Here is a 16,458-nt window from a genome sequence, read left to right as displayed (position 1 = left end):
CATGTGAGACTTTTGACTTTTGAGTTAATGCTGGAATGAGTTAAGACTCTGGGTGACTATTGAGAAGGGATTATTGTATTCTGCAATATGAGAATATGAGATTTGGAGGGATAGGGGTGGAATTATATGGCTTAGATGTGTCCTCTCCAAATCTCTTGTTGAAATGTGATCCCCAGGCTGGGCACAGTGGCTCACGCCTGTAATCCCAACACTTTGGAAGGCCAAGGCGGGCGGATCACGAGGTCAGGAGATCGAGACCAGGCTGACCAACATGGTGAAAACCTATCTCTACTAAAAATACAAAAATTAGCTGGGCGTAGTGGTGTGCCTGTAATCCCAGCTACTTGGGAGGCTGAGACAGGAGACTCACTTGAACCCAGGAGGCGGAGGTTGCAGTGAGCCAAGATCGCGCCATTGTACTCCAGCATCGGCGACAGAGCAAACCTCCATCTCAAAAAAAAAAAAAAAAAGAAATGTGATCCCCAGTGTTGGCTGTTGGGCCTAGTGGGAAGTATCATACCATTGGGGCTGATCCGTCATGAATGGCCTAGCACCATCCCTTAGGGATGAGTGAATGCTCACTCAAGAGAGTCTGAGACCTCCCCCTCTCTCTCCCTTGCTCCTACTCTTGCCTTGTGACATACCTACTCCCACTTCACCTTCTGCCAAGAATAAGAGCTCTGAGGCCTCACCAGAAACTCAGCAGATGTGATACCATGCTTCCTCTATAACCTGCAGAATCGTGAGCCAATGAAATCTCTACTTTACAAATTACCCAGTGTCAGGCATTGCTTTACAGCAATGCAAAACTGACTAAACACCACAGGATCTTTGGGAGGCTGAGGCGGGCAGATCACCTGAGGTCAGGAGTTCGAGACCAGCCTGGCCAACATGGTGAAACCTGACCTGTACTAAAAATACAAAAAATTAGCCAGGCGTGGTGGAGGGCACCTGTAATCCCAGCTACTTGGGAGGCTGAGGCAGGAGAATCACTTGAACCTGGGAGGTGGAGGTTGCAGTGAGCCAAGATTGTGCCACTGCACTCCAGCCTGGGCAAGAAGCGTGAAACTTTGTTTCCAAAAAAAAAAAAAAAGGGGGGGGGATCATCCCAATAGATGCAAAAAAGTTCAATACAACTTGATGAAACACTCAATAAATAATGAACAGAAGGGAACTTCTTCAAACTGAATTAAGGCATTTATTAAAAACCTGCAGCTAACATCATACTTGATCAGGAGACTAAATGCTTTCTCCATCAGATTAGATAAAAATATTGTCATATCACAGGGCTATCCTTAAGTCAAAATGAACCATCCAAATAGTACTCAGAAATAACGACAAAGAGTAAAGAGCAAAAAATGGGAATGATTCACATGAGACAATACTCTATGGTAAACTTTACATACTGATAAATTGATACCAAGTCCTTATTAGCAAAGAAAATGGAGTCAACATTGTATCATGCCAAAAAGAGTAGTTTTCCCCATAATAAAGGAAAGTGGAATACATATGATGGGTGAGGAATATGCAGAATCTGCCACATAACACCAGTAAGAAATCTCTATTAATAAAGACTCATGGGCCGGGCGCAGTGGCTCACTCCTGTAATCTCAGCACTTTGGGAGGCCAAGGTGGGGTGGATCACAAGGTCAGGAAATCAAGACCATCCTGGCCAGTACAATGAAACCCCGTCTCTACTAAAATACAAAAAATTAGCCAGGCATGTCGGCACGCGCCTGTAGTCCCAGCTACTCAGGAGGCTGAGGCAGGGGGATTACTTGAACCCGGGAGGTGGAGGCTGCAGTGAGCCAAGATCGCGCCACTACACTTCAGCCTGGCGACAGAGCAAGACTCAGTCTCAAAAACAAAAGAAAACAAACAAAAATAGACTCATTTTGTAATGGCCCATTCATCACAGAACAATTAAACACTACATAAAAATTAAACCTGCTTACATATTAGAAATAAATTTCACTTCACCCACAGATCCAACACTTTAAGATGGATAGAAAAAAAATGAAAACTAAAATGGATAGAAAAAAATTTTATTAACTAACTTAGGATAAAAACACTTCCTATTAAACCTCAGGTACCACTGCTTAAAGAGTATCATTCTCACATTTCCTTGCAAAAGTGGAAACCCATAATCCAAAGATCCTTTTTAAGAATGAGTCACAGGGGCCGGGCAAGGTGTCTCATGCCTATAATCTCAGCACTTTGCGAGGCTGAAGAGGATGGATTCCTTGAGGTCAGGAGTTCAAGACCAGCCTGGCCAATGTGGAAAAACCGTTTCTACAAAAATACCAAAAATTTAGCTGGGCATGGTGGCGTGCGCCTATAATCCCAGATGCTTCGGAGACTGAAGCAGGAGAATTGCTTGAACCCAGAAGTCAGAGGCTACAGTGAGTCAAGATCGCGCCACTACACTCTAGCCTGGGCAACAGAGTGAGACTGTGTCTCAGGAAAAAAAAAAAAAAAAGGCCAGGCGCGGTGGCTCACACCTGTAATCTCAGCACTTTGGGAGGCCAAGGAGGGCGGATCACAAGGTCAGGAGTCTGAGACCAGCCTGAACCACATGGTGAAGCCCCATCTCTACTAAAAATACAAAAAAATTAGCCAGGTGTGGTGGCATGTGCTTATAATCCCAGTTACTCAGGAGGCTGAGGCAGGAAAATTGCTCGCACCCAGGAGGCGGAGGTTGCAGTGAGCCGAGATTGTGCCACTGCACTCCAGCCTGGGCGACAGAGCAAAACTCCATCTCAAAAAAAAAAAAAAAGAAAAAAGAATGAGCCACTGATAAATGCTATATAACTTTGTGTAATAACTCATTCATGATTAAGTTTTTGAGCATTATATAATAATTAATTTGCATCAGGCTTTCAAAATTACTTACGTTTATAGGATTTCTTTCGAGTGGATGTTCTCACATGATTAATTTTTTAGACAGGGTCTCGCTGTCGCCCAGGCTGGAGTCCAGTGGCGCAATCTCCACTCACTGCAACCTCGACCTCCCAAACTCAAGCAATCCTCCCACCTCAGCTTCCTGAGTAGCTGGGACTACAGGCGAACACCATCATCCCTGGCTAACTTTTCTATTTTTTGTATACATGGGATTTCTCCAGGTTGCCAGGCTGGTCTTGAATACCTGGCCTCAAGCAATCTACCCACCCCAGCCTCCCAAAATGCTGGGATTACAGGCGAGAGCCACTGTGCACAGCCCATGTGAATTTTAATTATTGTTAAAATTGAAGTTTCCTGTATTTTCCAAACTACTAACGTTTCCATCCAGTGTGTATTCTTCGATTCATACCATCCATCTCCAGTGTGCACTGACACGTGTCTTTGAATGGAGATGAGAGCAATGAGAGTTTCCCCATATTCTGTACATTTCTACAATTTTTCTCCAGTATGAGTCCTTTTATGGCTCTGAATAGAACTGGAATATCTGAGGTCTTTGGATTTTTTTCCAGTTAGTCTTTTCATATCTTTGGAAACTGAATGTATTCCCATATTCCTTACATTCATAGGATTTCTCTCCTGTATAAATGAGAATTATTTCTTTCCCTTTTTTTCTGAGACAGAGTGTCACCGTCATCCAGGCTGGAGTGTAGTGGCACGATCTCAGCTCACTGCAGCCTCAACCTCCCAGGCTCAAGGGTTCCTCCCACCTCAGCTTTCTGAGCAGCTAGAACTACAGGGATGCACCACCTCACCCAGTTAATTTTTTTTTTCTTTGGAGATACGGGGCCTTCTTTTTTTTGTTTGTTTTGAGACGAAGTCTCGCTCTGTCACCAGGCTGGAGTGCAGCGGCGCGATCTTGGCTCACTGCAACCTCCAAGTCCCTGGTTCAAGCAATTCTCCTGCCTCAGCCTCCCGAGTAGCTGGGACTACAGGCACACACCACCACGCCTGGCTAATTTTTGTATTTTTAGAAGAGATGGGGTTTCACCATGTTGGCCAAGATAGTCTCCATCTCTGGACCTCATGATCCACCCACCTCGGCTTCCCAAAGTGCTGGTTTTACAGGCATGAGCCACCAGGCGATATGGGGCTTTTTTGTGTGTGTGTGTGATGGAGTCTCACTTTTGTCGCCCAGGCTGGAGTGCAATGGCGTGATCTCGGCTCACTGCAACCTCCACCTCCCAGGTTCAAGCGATTCTCCTGCCTCGGCCTCCCGAGTAGCTGGGATTACAGGTGCCCACCACCATGCCCAGTTAATTTTTTTGTATTTTTAGTAGAGACGGGGTTTCACCATGTTGGCCAGGCTGGTCTTGAACTCCTGACCTCAGGTGATCCACCCGCCTCAGCCTCCCAAAGTGCTGGGATTACAAGCGTGAGCCACCGTACCCAGCCGATATGGGGCCTTCTTATGTTGCCCAGGCTAGTCTCAAACTCCTGGGCTCAGGTGATCCCCCTGCCTCCTGCCAAAGCACTGGCTACGCCCGGCCAAATGAGTTCTTTCATGAAGTCTAAGGTAATTTGAAAAAGTAAAGACTTTACCACACTGTTTACAATCAAAGGGTTTTTCTCCAGTGTGAGTCATTTCATGTCTTCGGAGGGAACTGCACCACCCAAAGGCTTTACCACACCTTGTACATTCATATGGCTTTTCTCCACTATGAGTTTTTTTATGTCTTCGAAAACAACTGGGATAATTGAAGGTTTTACCACATTTATTACATTCATAAGGTCTTTCTCCAGTGTGAGCTCTTTCATGTGCTTGAAGGGACGTGGGACATCTAAAGACTTTGGCACATTTTTGACATTCATAGAGTTTTCCTCCACTATGAGTTCTTTCATGTCTGTGAAGGGAACTGGAACAACTGAGTTTTTTCCCACATTCCTGACATTGGTGGGATTTCTCCAGCGCGTGAGATCTGATTTCATGTGTCCGAAGGTAACCTGCGGAAATGAAGGCTTTAGCACATTGTTTACATTTGTAAGGTTTTTCTCCAGTGTGAGTTCTAACATGAATTTGAAATAAACTGGGATAATCGATAGGTTTTCCACAGTATTTACATTCATAGCGTTTTTCTCCAGTATGCATTTTTCCATGTTTTCGAAAGAAACTGGAAACCGTGAAGGCTCTCACTATTTCCCTACATTTATAGGACCTCTTTCCAGTGTGAGTTCTTTGATGGATTTGAAATAAATTGGGAGAATTAAAGGCTTTCCCGCACACCTTGCATTCATAAGGTCTCTTTCGAGTTGGTGTTACTGTGCGCCGTGCACCACTACTGGGGGAAATGGAGGCTTTCCCATGTTGTTTCTGTTTACGGGGCGTCTCTCTCCATTCCCCACCACACTCAGATCGTTTGTGTCCAGCATGAGCTCTCAGGTGCCTGTCCAGGAATGAATGACGGAGGAAGACTTTCCCACACACGCTGCATTTGCATGGTTTCACTCCAGTATGACTTTTCTTGTTCAGGTGACAATCAGGAATCTGGCTGAAAGTTTCTCTGTGTTCATTCCCTTCTTTACGTCCACAGAGCCTCTCCACCAGACTTCTATGAAAAATGACAAACGCATTATCAATGCTTGGTTTATTAATGCTTTTCTACTAATTGACATGTCTTAAGACTTATGCTGCTACCAAAATCAGGAAAAGTGGAGGTTTTCTCCTGGGTCAGAATTATTAGAAAGGAAGTGTACTGATGATTCTGCTACCCAGCTCCCCATAGCAATTATCCAAACAGTGACATCCATGTCACAGATTCTTAGTACCCTGTCCAGACACTCAACATCTACATTACATTGAAGGATAGATTTTTGGTGGCAATCTTCTAATAATCAGTTAAAAACCTAACATTGTACTTATTTGTCTTGTATTTTTTTAAAAATTTTCCTGACCTACTAAGATTCCCTCAAGAGACACTGCTTCCTCTTGTGAGTGGAGATTACCTTAGCTTAATCCCCAGATTTTGGTACAGATTCTCAATGTCCTGGTCTTTCCATTGGATTCCTAAAATGTAGACCCAGAGAAATTATTATGAATTATTTAAAATTACAGAAAAATCACTAGGTTCTAAGTTCATTAAACACTGCCACAATGCCTGATTTTTTTTTTTTTTTGGAGACAAAGTCTCACTCTGCCACCCAGGCTGGAGTGCAGTGATGCAATCTCTGCTCACTGCAGCCTCCGCCTCCTGAGTTCTAGTGATTCTCCTGCCTCAGCCTCCCGAGTAGCTGGGATTACAGGTATGCACTACCACACCCAGCTAATTTTGTATTTTTAGTAGAGATGAGGTTTCGCCATGTTGACCAGGCTGGTCTCAAACTCTTGACCTCAGGTGATCCACCTGCCTCAGCCTCCCAAAGTGCTGGGATTACAGGCAGGAGCCATCACACCCAGCAATACTTCTGCATTTCTCAACATTATCTCAACATTATCCCAAAGTGCTGGGATTATAGGCGTGAGCTGCCACAATTGCCCACCCCCCACTTTTTTTTTTTTTTTTTTTAAAGAGACAGGGTCTCATCATGTTGCCCAGGCTGGTCTCAAACTCCTGGACGCAAGCAATCTTCCCACCGTAGCTTCCCAAAGCACTAGGATTACAAGGGTAAGCCACTGTACCTGGCCCACGATGCCCCATTTATTCACCAACGTATTCTCTTTCCACATTCCAAACTGTGCAACCACACTGGTGACCAAAGCACACTTGTCTTCTAATTGACTAAGGAAGGAAATGTCCTTCTTACCGACTGAGGTCAGGTTCCTGAAGGTTTCCAGCGTCACATCTCTGTAGAGATTCTTCTGGGAAGGACTCAGCAAAGCCCACTCCTCCTGGGTGAAGTTCACAGCCACATCCTCAAAGGCCACTGAGTCCTGAAACATCCCACAGGTGTGGAGGAGGAGGGGTGAGACTCAGCACTGGGGATCTCTACTCAATACATGAGTGATCCCATGACGCCGGGCTCTCCAAACACTCACTCCATGATTGAGTCATCGGCCTCCTCCTCTCTATCTACACGCACTTCCTCCCTTGCAGCAGTTCCAGTGTGAGAACTGACCTACTCAGAGAGCCAGCCACAGAGGAGGACCACCCTCTCTGTGGTGGGTCCAGGGAGTCAGTTGTGCTGCTGCGTTGCCCCAAATGCTCTTTGCAGAGTGGATCTCTAGTACCTGTCACAACAAACTCCCACCACCTGGTGTGCAGACAGCGCTCATTTCAGCAGTCCTGAGTCTGGGTATCCTTAGAAAGGCCTGTTCACCAAGTTCGACCTTTGCTACTATCGGGGTCAACTTAGACTACGAGAGGGATCCCATCAACTTAAGTGACAAAGTGGCTTACTGTGGCTAAACGGTTTATGGTATTGACAGACAGGATGGTACTGACTGAACTGTTTTCCTTCTGAAAGCCTACTCTTTTGTTCCAAACTAGAAGCGGTGCCTAGGGCACTAGCCCCAGAAAAACACTCTGGGCACAGAGTCTTTAATGAGCTTTCCTGGGAGACAATATGTCACACGTGTTGTCACAACTTGTCCACTGGGGAACTGAGCTCATCCCATGTGGTTATACCAAGAGAGAATATCCTGAAGCTTGCAAGCAGTTTACTCTAGACCAAATTTAATCAAGTAGTAAATAAGATTCATGATCAATATTTAATTGTCCTAATGGAAGAATTTTAAAATTTCTGTCAGGTAATGTCAAAGCAGTATGGAGTAAGTGGAAAGATAACATGTGTTCCTAGAAAAAACTCAATAAGATGTCCCTTCTTCCAAATGATATCCTTATAAAACTTCATAAATACCCAATACAGCTGGGTGTGGTGACTCACACCTGTAATCCCAGCACTTTGGGAGGCCGAGGCAGGTGGATCACTTGAGGACAGGAGTTTGAGACCAGCCTGGCCAACATGGTGAAACCCCATCTCTACTAAAAATACAAAAAATTAGCCAGGCGTGATGGCGCATGCCTGTAGTCCCAGCTATTTGGGAGGCTGAGACAGAAGAATCACTTGAACCCAGGAAGCGGAGATTACAGTCAGCTGAGATCATGCCACTGCACTCCAGCCTGGGCAACAGAGCGAGACGCTGTCTCAAAAAAAAAAAAAAAAAAAAAAAAAAAAAAAAATCCCCAAAACAGACATTTTAGGTCAACAAAAGCTACTTTTCCAAACCTCCCACCACCTGGTGTGCAGGAATTAACATCTAATAATTGTCAAGCCTTCTGAATAGCAGGTGGATGGCTTACCTAACACCAAAGATTTCCAAACCATCACATTCAGGACAGCATACTATTAGCAGAGAGATAAACAAATAGATCAAGGAAAAAGAAGAGAGTCTTCAATGGGCCAGTATTCATATGAAAACTTGGTTAATAACAGAGCAGGCATGTAGAGTAGTAGGGTGGACCACTTGAGGTCAGGAGTTAAAGACCAGCCTGGCCTACATAGTGAAAACTGGTCTCTATTAAAAATAGAAAAATTAGCCTGGCGTGGTGGGCCTGGGCAACAGAGCAAGACTCCACCTCAAAAAACAAAAAAATTAAAAGTTATAGCCACCTCTAGAAAAATTTTTTTAAAACATTAGCAGGGTATGTTAGCAGGTGTCTGTGGTCCCAGCTACTTGGGAAGTTAAGGCAGGAGGATTGCTTGAGCCCAGGAATTCAAGGTTGCAGTGAGCTAGGATTGTGTTACTGCACTCCGGCCTGGGTGACAGAGTGAGACTTTGTCTCCAAATAAATAAATAAATAAATACAGATTGATATAATATTTTTTGAGATAGGATCTCACTCTGTTGTCCAGACTAGAGTGCAGTGGTACAATCATGGCCCCTGCAGTCTTAACCTCCCAGGCTCAAGTGATCATCCCACCTTGTTCCCTACTACAGGTGGGCACCACCACACCCAGCTAATTTTTGTATTTTTTGTAGAGATAGGCTCTCCCTGTGTTGCCCAGGCTCCTCTCAAACTCCTGGGCTAAAGCGATCTGCCCACCTTCGCCTCTGAAAGTGCTGGGACTACACGCATAAGCCACTGTGCCTGGCCTATTATCTTTAAATGAGGCTAAGTCATAGGTCAACAGAATGATTCCCCTCACCTCACCCCTTACACTCACAGCAACAGCAGCAGAATACATACATATAGCAGAGGACAAAAAACTGTACAACTCAGGCTTAATTTCAGAAGTCCTTTAGAATACTTCAGTAAATTATATAACTGATTACGTGGACAAATGTCTACACATACACAATATACCAAGACTGAGTCATGAAAAAACAAAAAATCTGAACAGAGCTGTAGTAGCAGGAGATTGGCATAGTAATAAAAAAAAAAAAAAAAGCCAGGCACGGTGGCTCATGCCTGTAATCCCAGCACTTTGGGAGGCCAAGGCGGGTGGATCCCCTTAAGTCAGGAGTTCGAGGCCAGCCTAGCCAACATGGTGAAACTCCGTCTCTACTAAAAATACAAAAAATTACCTGGGCGTGCTGGTGGACGCCGGTAATCCCAGCTACTTGGGAGGCAGAGGCAGGAGAATCGCATGAACCCGGGAGGCGGAGGTTGCAGTGAGCCGAGATCATGCCATTACACTCCAGCCTGGGCAACAAGAGTGAAACTCCATCTCAAAAAAATAAAATAAATTAAGAAAAATAATAAATTGGCTGGGCGCGGTGGCTCACGCCTGTAACCCCAGCACTTTGGGAGGCAGAGGAGGGTGGATCACAAGGTCAGGAAATTGAGACCATCCTGGCTAACACGGTGAAACCCCGTCTCTACTAAAAACGCAAAAAAGTAGCCTGGCGTGGAGGCAGGCACCTGTAGTCCCAGCTACTGGGGAGGTTGAGGCAGGACAATGGCGTGAACCTGGGAGGCAGAGGTTGCAGTGAGCCGAGATGGCGCCACTGCACTCCATCCTGGGCGACAAAACGAGACTCCATCTCAAAATAATAATAATAATAATTTTAAAAACCTCAACAAATACAAAACCCAGGACACCAAATAGTTTCACTGCTGAAATCCACCAAAAATTTAAAAAAGAATTGCTATCAATCCTCCTCAAACTCTTCCAAAACTGAAGAGGGGACATTTCCAAACTCCCTCTATGAGGTCAAAATTATGCTGACACCAAAGACAGACACTACAAAAAACAAAACTACAAATGCCCTTTATGAATATCAATGCAAAAAATCCTCAAATAAATGCTAGCAAATCATACCTGACAGCATATTTAAAGGATTATATGACATCATCAAGAGAGATTTATCCGCAAAATGCAAGGATGGTTCAAATATGAAAAACAATGGGGCTGGGTGCGGTGGCTCACGCCTGTAATCCCAGCACTTCGGGAGGTCGAGGCGAGTAGATCACTTGAGGTGAGAAGTTCAAGACCAGCCTGACCAGCATGGTGAAACCCCATCTCTACTAAAAATACACAATCAGCCAGGTGTGGTAGCCCACGCCTGTAGTCCCAGCTATTCGAGAGGCTAAGGCAGGAGAATCACTTGAACCCAGGAGGCAGAGGTTGCAGTGAGCCGAGATCACACCATTGTACTCCAGTCTGGGCAACAGAGGTAGACTGTCTCAAGACCAAAAAAGTCAGCTACATTTATATGCACCAAAACTGAATAATGTGAAAAAGAAATTAAGAAAACAATACCACAAACAGTAGCACCAAAAAGAATTGAATAGGCCAGGCGCGGTGACTCACATCTGTAATCCCAGCACTTTGGGAGGCAAAGGCAGGTGGATCAAAAGGTTAGGAGTTCAAGACCAGCCTGGCCAAGATGGTGAAACCCCGTCTCTACTAAAAATACAAAAATTAGTTGGGCGCGGTGGCAGGCACCTGTAATCCCAACTACTTGGGAGGCTGAGGCAGGAGAATCGCTTGAACTCAGGAGACAGAGGTTGCAGTGAGCTGAGATCGCACCACTGCACTCCATCCTGGGCAACAAAGCAAGACTCCGTCTCAAAATAATAATAATAATAATAATAATTTTAAAAACCTCAACAAATATGAAACCCAGGACACCAAATAGCCCAGACTGGGCGATAGAGTGAGACTCTGTCTCAAAAAAAAAAAAAAAAAAAAAAAGAATTGAACGCTTAGAAATTACAAAACCAAGAAGTCGAAAGACGACTTGTACACTAAAAACAACAAAATGTTGCTGAATGAAATTAAAGACAAATTGAAAAATATCTTGTGTTCATGTGTTCGAAGACTTTACATTATTCGGCCAGATGCGGTGGCTCATGCCTGCAACCCTAGCACTTTGGGAGGCCGAGGTGGGTGGATTACAAGGTCAGGAGTTCAAGACCAGCCTGGCTAACATGATGAAACCCTGTCTCTACTGAAAATACAAAAATTAGCCAGGTATGGTGGCACGTGCCTGTAATCCCAGCTACTCCGGAGACTGAGACAGAAGAATTGCTTGAACCCAGAAGGTGGAGGTTGCAGTGAGCCGAGATCATGCCACTGAACCCCAGCCTCGGCGACAGAGCAAGACTCCAGTTAAAAAAAAAAAAAAAAAAAGCCAGCACATTGGCTCATATCTGTAATCCCACCACTTTGGGAGGCCAAGGCAGGCAAATCACCTGAGGTCAGGAGTTTGAGACCAGCCTGGCCAACATGGTAAAATCCCATCTCTACTAAGAATACAAAAAAAAAATTAGCCAGGCGTGGTGGCATGCGCTTGTAGTCCCAGCTACTCAGGAGGCTGAGGCAGGAGAATCGCTTGAAACCAGGAAGTGGAGGTTGCAGTGAGCCAAGACCGTGCCACTGCATTCCAGTCTGGGTGATAGAGCAAGACTCTGTGTCAAAGAAAAAAAAAAGACTTTACATTATTTGGAAGGTACTACTTCCCAAAATGATCTGCAAATTCAATACAATCCCTATCAAAATCCCATGTCTGGTTTTTTTTGTTTTGTTTTCTTTTTTCAGAAATAAAAATACCAGCCAGTCACAGTGGCTCATGCCTATAATCCCAACACTTTGGGAGGTCGAAGTGGGAGGATTGCCTGAGCTCAGGAGTTTCAGACTGGCCTAGCCAACATGTTGAAACCCCGTGTCTACTAAAAATACAAAAAATTGGCTGGGCGTGGTGGCAGGTGCCTGTAATCCCAGGTACTTGGGAGGCTGAGGCAGGAAAATCGTTTGAACCTGGGAGGCGGAGGTTGCAATGAGCTGAGATCGTGCCACCGCACTCCAGCCTGGGCAACAGAGACCCCCCCCCCCCCAAAAAAAAAGCCCGTTCTAAAATGCATATAGGGCTGAATGTGATGGTTCACGCCTGTAATCCCAACACTATGGGAGGCCGACGCAGGAGGACCATGAGGTCAGGAGTTCGAGACCAGCCTGGCCAACATGGCAAAACCCTGTCTCTACTAAAGCTAAAAAAAATTAGCTAGGCGTGGTGGAGGGCACCTGTAATCCCAGCTACTCAGGATTCAGCTACCGGGTTCAGCTACCGGGCGTGGGGGAGGGCTGAGGCAGGAGAATCGCTTTAGCGGAGGTTGTAGTGAGCCGAGATTGTACCATTGCACTCCAGCCTGGGCAACAGGGCAAGACTTTGTCTCGAAAGTAAAAAAATAAAATAAATAAATTTATAAATATATATATAATCATACATAAAATTTATAAATATATATAATCATACAACTTATAAATATATTATATATGTAATCATACATATAATTTATATATATATACACACACACATTTTTTTAAGAGATGGGGGTCTCACTATGTTGCCCAGGCTGGACTTGAACTCCTGGGCTAAATCGATTCTCCCGCCTCAGCCTCTCAAGTACCTAGAATTACAGGTGTTTGCCAGTGTTCCTGCCCTCAGTTCATCTTGAATTGCCGTTACAAGCCGTTGAAGTCAATTTTTAGAAAAGAACAAAGCCTACTGAAATTTTTCTTGAAGTCTGAAAATGTCTCATGAATAAAATGATTATGATGTAAAAAGCATACGTTGAAAAATATCTGCCGGGCACGGTGGCTCACGCCTGTAATCCCAGCACTTTGGGAGGCCAAGGCGGGCGGATCACGAGGTCAGGAGATCGAGACCATCCTGGCTAACACGGTGAAACCCCGTCTCTACTAAAAATACAAAAAATTAGCCGGGCGTAATGGCGGGCACCTGTAGTCCCAGCTACTCGGGAGGCAGAGGCAGGAGAATGGCGTGAACCCGGGAGGCGGAGCTTGCAGTGAGCCGAGATCGCGCCACTGCACTCCAGCCTGGGCGACAGAGCAAGACTCTGTCTCAAAAAAAAAAAAAAAAAAAAAAAAAAAATCCTAACACCTAAGGTGATGGTATTAATATTACGGGCAGCAACTCTGGGAAATAACTGGGATTACATGAGATCATGAGAGAGCCCTAGGAGTAAGATTAGTATCCTTATGAAAAGAGATGAGTATCTATCACTTTCAGATGTCATTCAGTATTTTTTCCATAATAAACTATTCAGTAAACAAAAGATCATATCTGACTACTTCTAGATGTTGCCAAACTTATCCCAAAGGATTCAGCGTTAATCTGTCAAATCCAGATAACACAAAACAGAACAGAGTTATCCACCATCACAAATTCCCCAACCTGCAAAGGAGAGGAGCTGATGTGCTGGTGAATCTTTGTAAATCACTAATTTCTGCTTATCTACCATGCCTTTTTTTATTATTTATTTTTTGAGATGGAGTCTCGCTCTGTCGCGCAGGCTGGAGTGCAGTGGCGCGATCTCCAGCTCACGGCAAGCTCCGCCTCCCGGATTCACGCCATTCTCCTGCCTCAGCCTCCAGAATATCTGGGACTACAGGCGCTCGCCACCACGCCTGGCTAATTTTTTTGTATTTTTAGTAGAGACGGGGTTTCCCCGTGTTAGCCAGGATGGTCTCGATCTCCTGACCTCGTGATCCGCCTGCCTCTGCCTCCCAAAGTGTTGGGATTACAGGCGTGAGCCATCGCGCCCGACCTACCATGCCTTTTTTTTTGTGGGAATGTATTCATATTCTGCAGCCATAATGGAAGATTTCCTTTTTTTTTTTAAAGACAGGGTCTCACTCTGTCGTCAGTGCAGTGGCGCAATCACAGCTAACGGCAGTCTCAACCTCCCCGGGTTCAGGTGGCTCTCCCACCTCAGTCTCCTGAGTAGCTGAGACTACAGGCATGCGCCACCATACTCGGCTAATTTTTGTATTTGTTGTATAAATGGGGTCTCGCCACGTTGCCCAGGCTGGTCTCAAACTTCTGGGCTCAAGAGATCTTCCCGCCCCAGCCTCCCAAAGTGCTGGAATTACAGGCGTGAGCCACCTGGGCAGGAGAATCGCTTTTGACTTCCAGAGCAGACTGGGCAACATAGTGAGACCTTGTCTCTACAAAAAATAAAAACTAGCCGGGCGTGGCCCATGCCTGTGGTCCCAGCTTCTTGGGAGACTGAGGCAGGAGGATTGCTTGGGCCCCAGAGGTTGAGGCCGTAGTAAGCCATGACTGTGCCACTGCATGCCAGCCTGAGCTGCCTCAGAAGGGAGAAGTTTCTTTCTACTGTTTCTGGCCCCACCCCACCCCCAAGGGCCAGCAGGGAATCCCTCTGGAATTTCCTAAGGAAACTTCTTTTCAAAAGACAAGAGCTCCTCCCTAGGAGGCTCATCAAACAACCAGGAAAGATTAACCACGCCAGGACAGACTTTTCACCCGTTCTTCCGAGGGCAGCTGGAAGAAGTCCCTGGACGGTCCTGAAACCCAGGACCAGAAAGATAGGAGGGTGGGCTGAGGACCCAATACCCTGTGAAGTTCCCAAGAGGAGCCTCCACCCAAAGACTGTCTGATAAGGTGGCCGCGCCTAGGGAAGGTAAAAAGAGGGCAGGCACAGTGATTTTTTTTTTTTTTTTTTAACATCGGAGTGTCAGGGGGTTATTTTCTGCTTTGCTCGCATGCGAAATGTTCACAAACGGAAAATGAACTTTTTAAGAAGTGCCATCTAGGGCTCCTTGGAAAAGATGACAGTTAAAACACTGGGTCTTGCCAGGCGCAGTGGCTCAAGCCTGTAATCCCAGCACTTTGGGAGACCGAGGCAGGCAGATACCTGAGATCAGGACTTCAGCACGGCCAACATGGTGAACCTGTCTCTACTGAAAATACAAGTTAGCCGGACGTGGTGGCGGGCACCTGTAATTCCAGCTACTCAGGAGGCTGAGGCAGGAGAATCACTTGAACCCGGAAGACGGAGGCTGCAGTGAGCCCAGACAGTGCCACTGCACTCCAGCCTGGGCGACAGAGTGAGACTCCGTCTCAAAAATAATAGAAATAATGATAATAATAATAATGTGAAGTGGATGTACTGGAGGGAGAACTTAGGGTTGGGGAATGCGGGGAAATTTAGGGATTTACTGCAGCCCTGGGAGGAGCGAGGCTGGGGGACGGGGTCGTGGGTTTGAAACCCAGCTTCCCACACCTTTGGAAGACTCCGAAGGAAACGGGGACCGCCTAAGGGAGGAGGAACTGGGGACCCCACAGGCCACGGCTCCTCCCGCACGAACCCCACACCCGAGGCGGGATTCCCCCTAAGACCCTCCTGAGGCCCCCGCACGATCTGGGGAGACGCGGGGCTGCGGGCGCGGAGCTGCCCTGAGAGGGCTCCGGGGCCGGGACAGGACACCCGGGGTCCCGGCGGCTGGTCCAGCTCCACCCGGCGACCGAGGGGACCAAGGGTCGAGCTGCGCCTGGGGGACTCGGGTCCCAGACCCCCACAGTCGCCGCGGGGAGGCCCAGGTCCAGCCACTGCCGGTTCCGACCAGCTCCTCCTCAGGTCTCCGGACGCCCGGCTCCGCACGCTCACCATTTCCGGCTTCCGGGTGTCCTGGGTCCTCCCTGGGGCTGGAGCAGCCAGAACAGGTCCCACACGACAGAATCTGCCGTATCCGGGGCACCAGGGGCTCCCCGAGGAACTAAAATCCGGACCCGAATGAGGGGCCGGCGGGAAATGAGACCGCTTCCGGCTTTGGAAGTTGCCCCTCCTCCCGGCGCACCTGATTGGACAGTTTGCCGCACAGCGCCTCTGACAGGTTGGTGCCCCAGGTCCCGCCCCTGGGGCTTGAGCGACAGGAGAGGTGATCGGAATCCTCAGATAATCCGCCCGCTGTGTGGGGTGTGACTGACAGGTGCTACCCACAGCCCCTCGCTGGGACCTTGGACCTGGACTTGCATGGAAGCAGAACTTGCTCCTGTTAGGGTCAACCCAACCAGACTGTTCCCCTCCTTCCCCCATCAGTCTTACAATACAGTCCTTTGTGACCGCCACACAACTCCCCCCGGGCTAGAAGTAGACCTCCTCTCCACTGACCCCTCCAGTAACTGTTTGTTCAAAAGACTTCAGCTGAACCGGCAGACAGTTCCAGGATGCGGTCACAACACCTGCCCACCTTGCATAACAAAGCTGGCAAAAACATCTCCAGGATGCGGTCAGGACACCTGCACCCCCGACTCAGTTCTCACACCCCAGCCCAGTTCCTCGCCCTATAAAG

The 16,458-nt window shown here is 46.8% G+C and overlaps 1 protein-coding gene across 2 annotated transcripts; it reads right to left on the bottom strand.

The window, feature by feature from the left end:
- Positions 1 to 1,181: 1,181 nt before the first annotated feature.
- ZNF101 (zinc finger protein 101) lies at positions 1,182 to 16,260 on the bottom strand. 2 transcript variants are annotated; one of them, XR_010153770.1, is made up of 5 exons: positions 15,774 to 16,260; positions 6,700 to 6,826; positions 5,902 to 5,962; positions 4,206 to 5,507; positions 1,182 to 1,748 (listed from the first exon to the last, which is right to left on the bottom strand). XR_010153770.1 is itself a non-coding variant. In XM_001137465.8 (4 exons), the coding sequence occupies exons 1-4, from the start codon at positions 16,200 to 16,202 to the stop codon at positions 4,388 to 4,390; spliced, it is 1,737 nt and encodes a 578-aa protein (XP_001137465.2). In that variant the 5' UTR covers positions 16,203 to 16,260; the 3' UTR covers positions 1,849 to 4,387. The 2 variants fall into 2 exon arrangements, 1 of the variants encoding a protein (XP_001137465.2); XM_001137465.8 differs by lacking the exon at positions 1,182 to 1,748 and having other exon boundaries at positions 1,849 to 5,507.
- Between the last annotated feature and the right edge of the window lie 198 nt (positions 16,261 to 16,458).

This window comes from Pan troglodytes, chromosome 20 (genome assembly GCF_028858775.2).
Source record: "Pan troglodytes isolate AG18354 chromosome 20, NHGRI_mPanTro3-v2.0_pri, whole genome shotgun sequence".
Taxonomy (NCBI): domain Eukaryota; kingdom Metazoa; phylum Chordata; class Mammalia; order Primates; family Hominidae; genus Pan; species Pan troglodytes.
Note: the sequence above shows the minus strand (reverse complement) of the source record. Positions and strands in the feature narration are given on the sequence as shown.

Bases quoted from the DNA above. Each gene is read 5' to 3' on its own strand.
- ZNF101 (XM_001137465.8), bottom strand. From the start codon at position 16,202: ATGGGGGAAGGAGGGGAACAGTCTGGTTGGGTTGACCCTAACAGGAGC. The intron at 6,827-15,773 runs GTGAGCGTGCGG...GGGATGTTTCAG, and splicing joins ACACCCGGAAGCCGGAAATG to GACTCAGTGGCCTTTGAGGA. The intron at 5,508-5,901 runs GTAATCTCCACT...CATTTTTCATAG, and splicing joins AATCTGGGGATTAAGCTAAG to AAGTCTGGTGGAGAGGCTCT.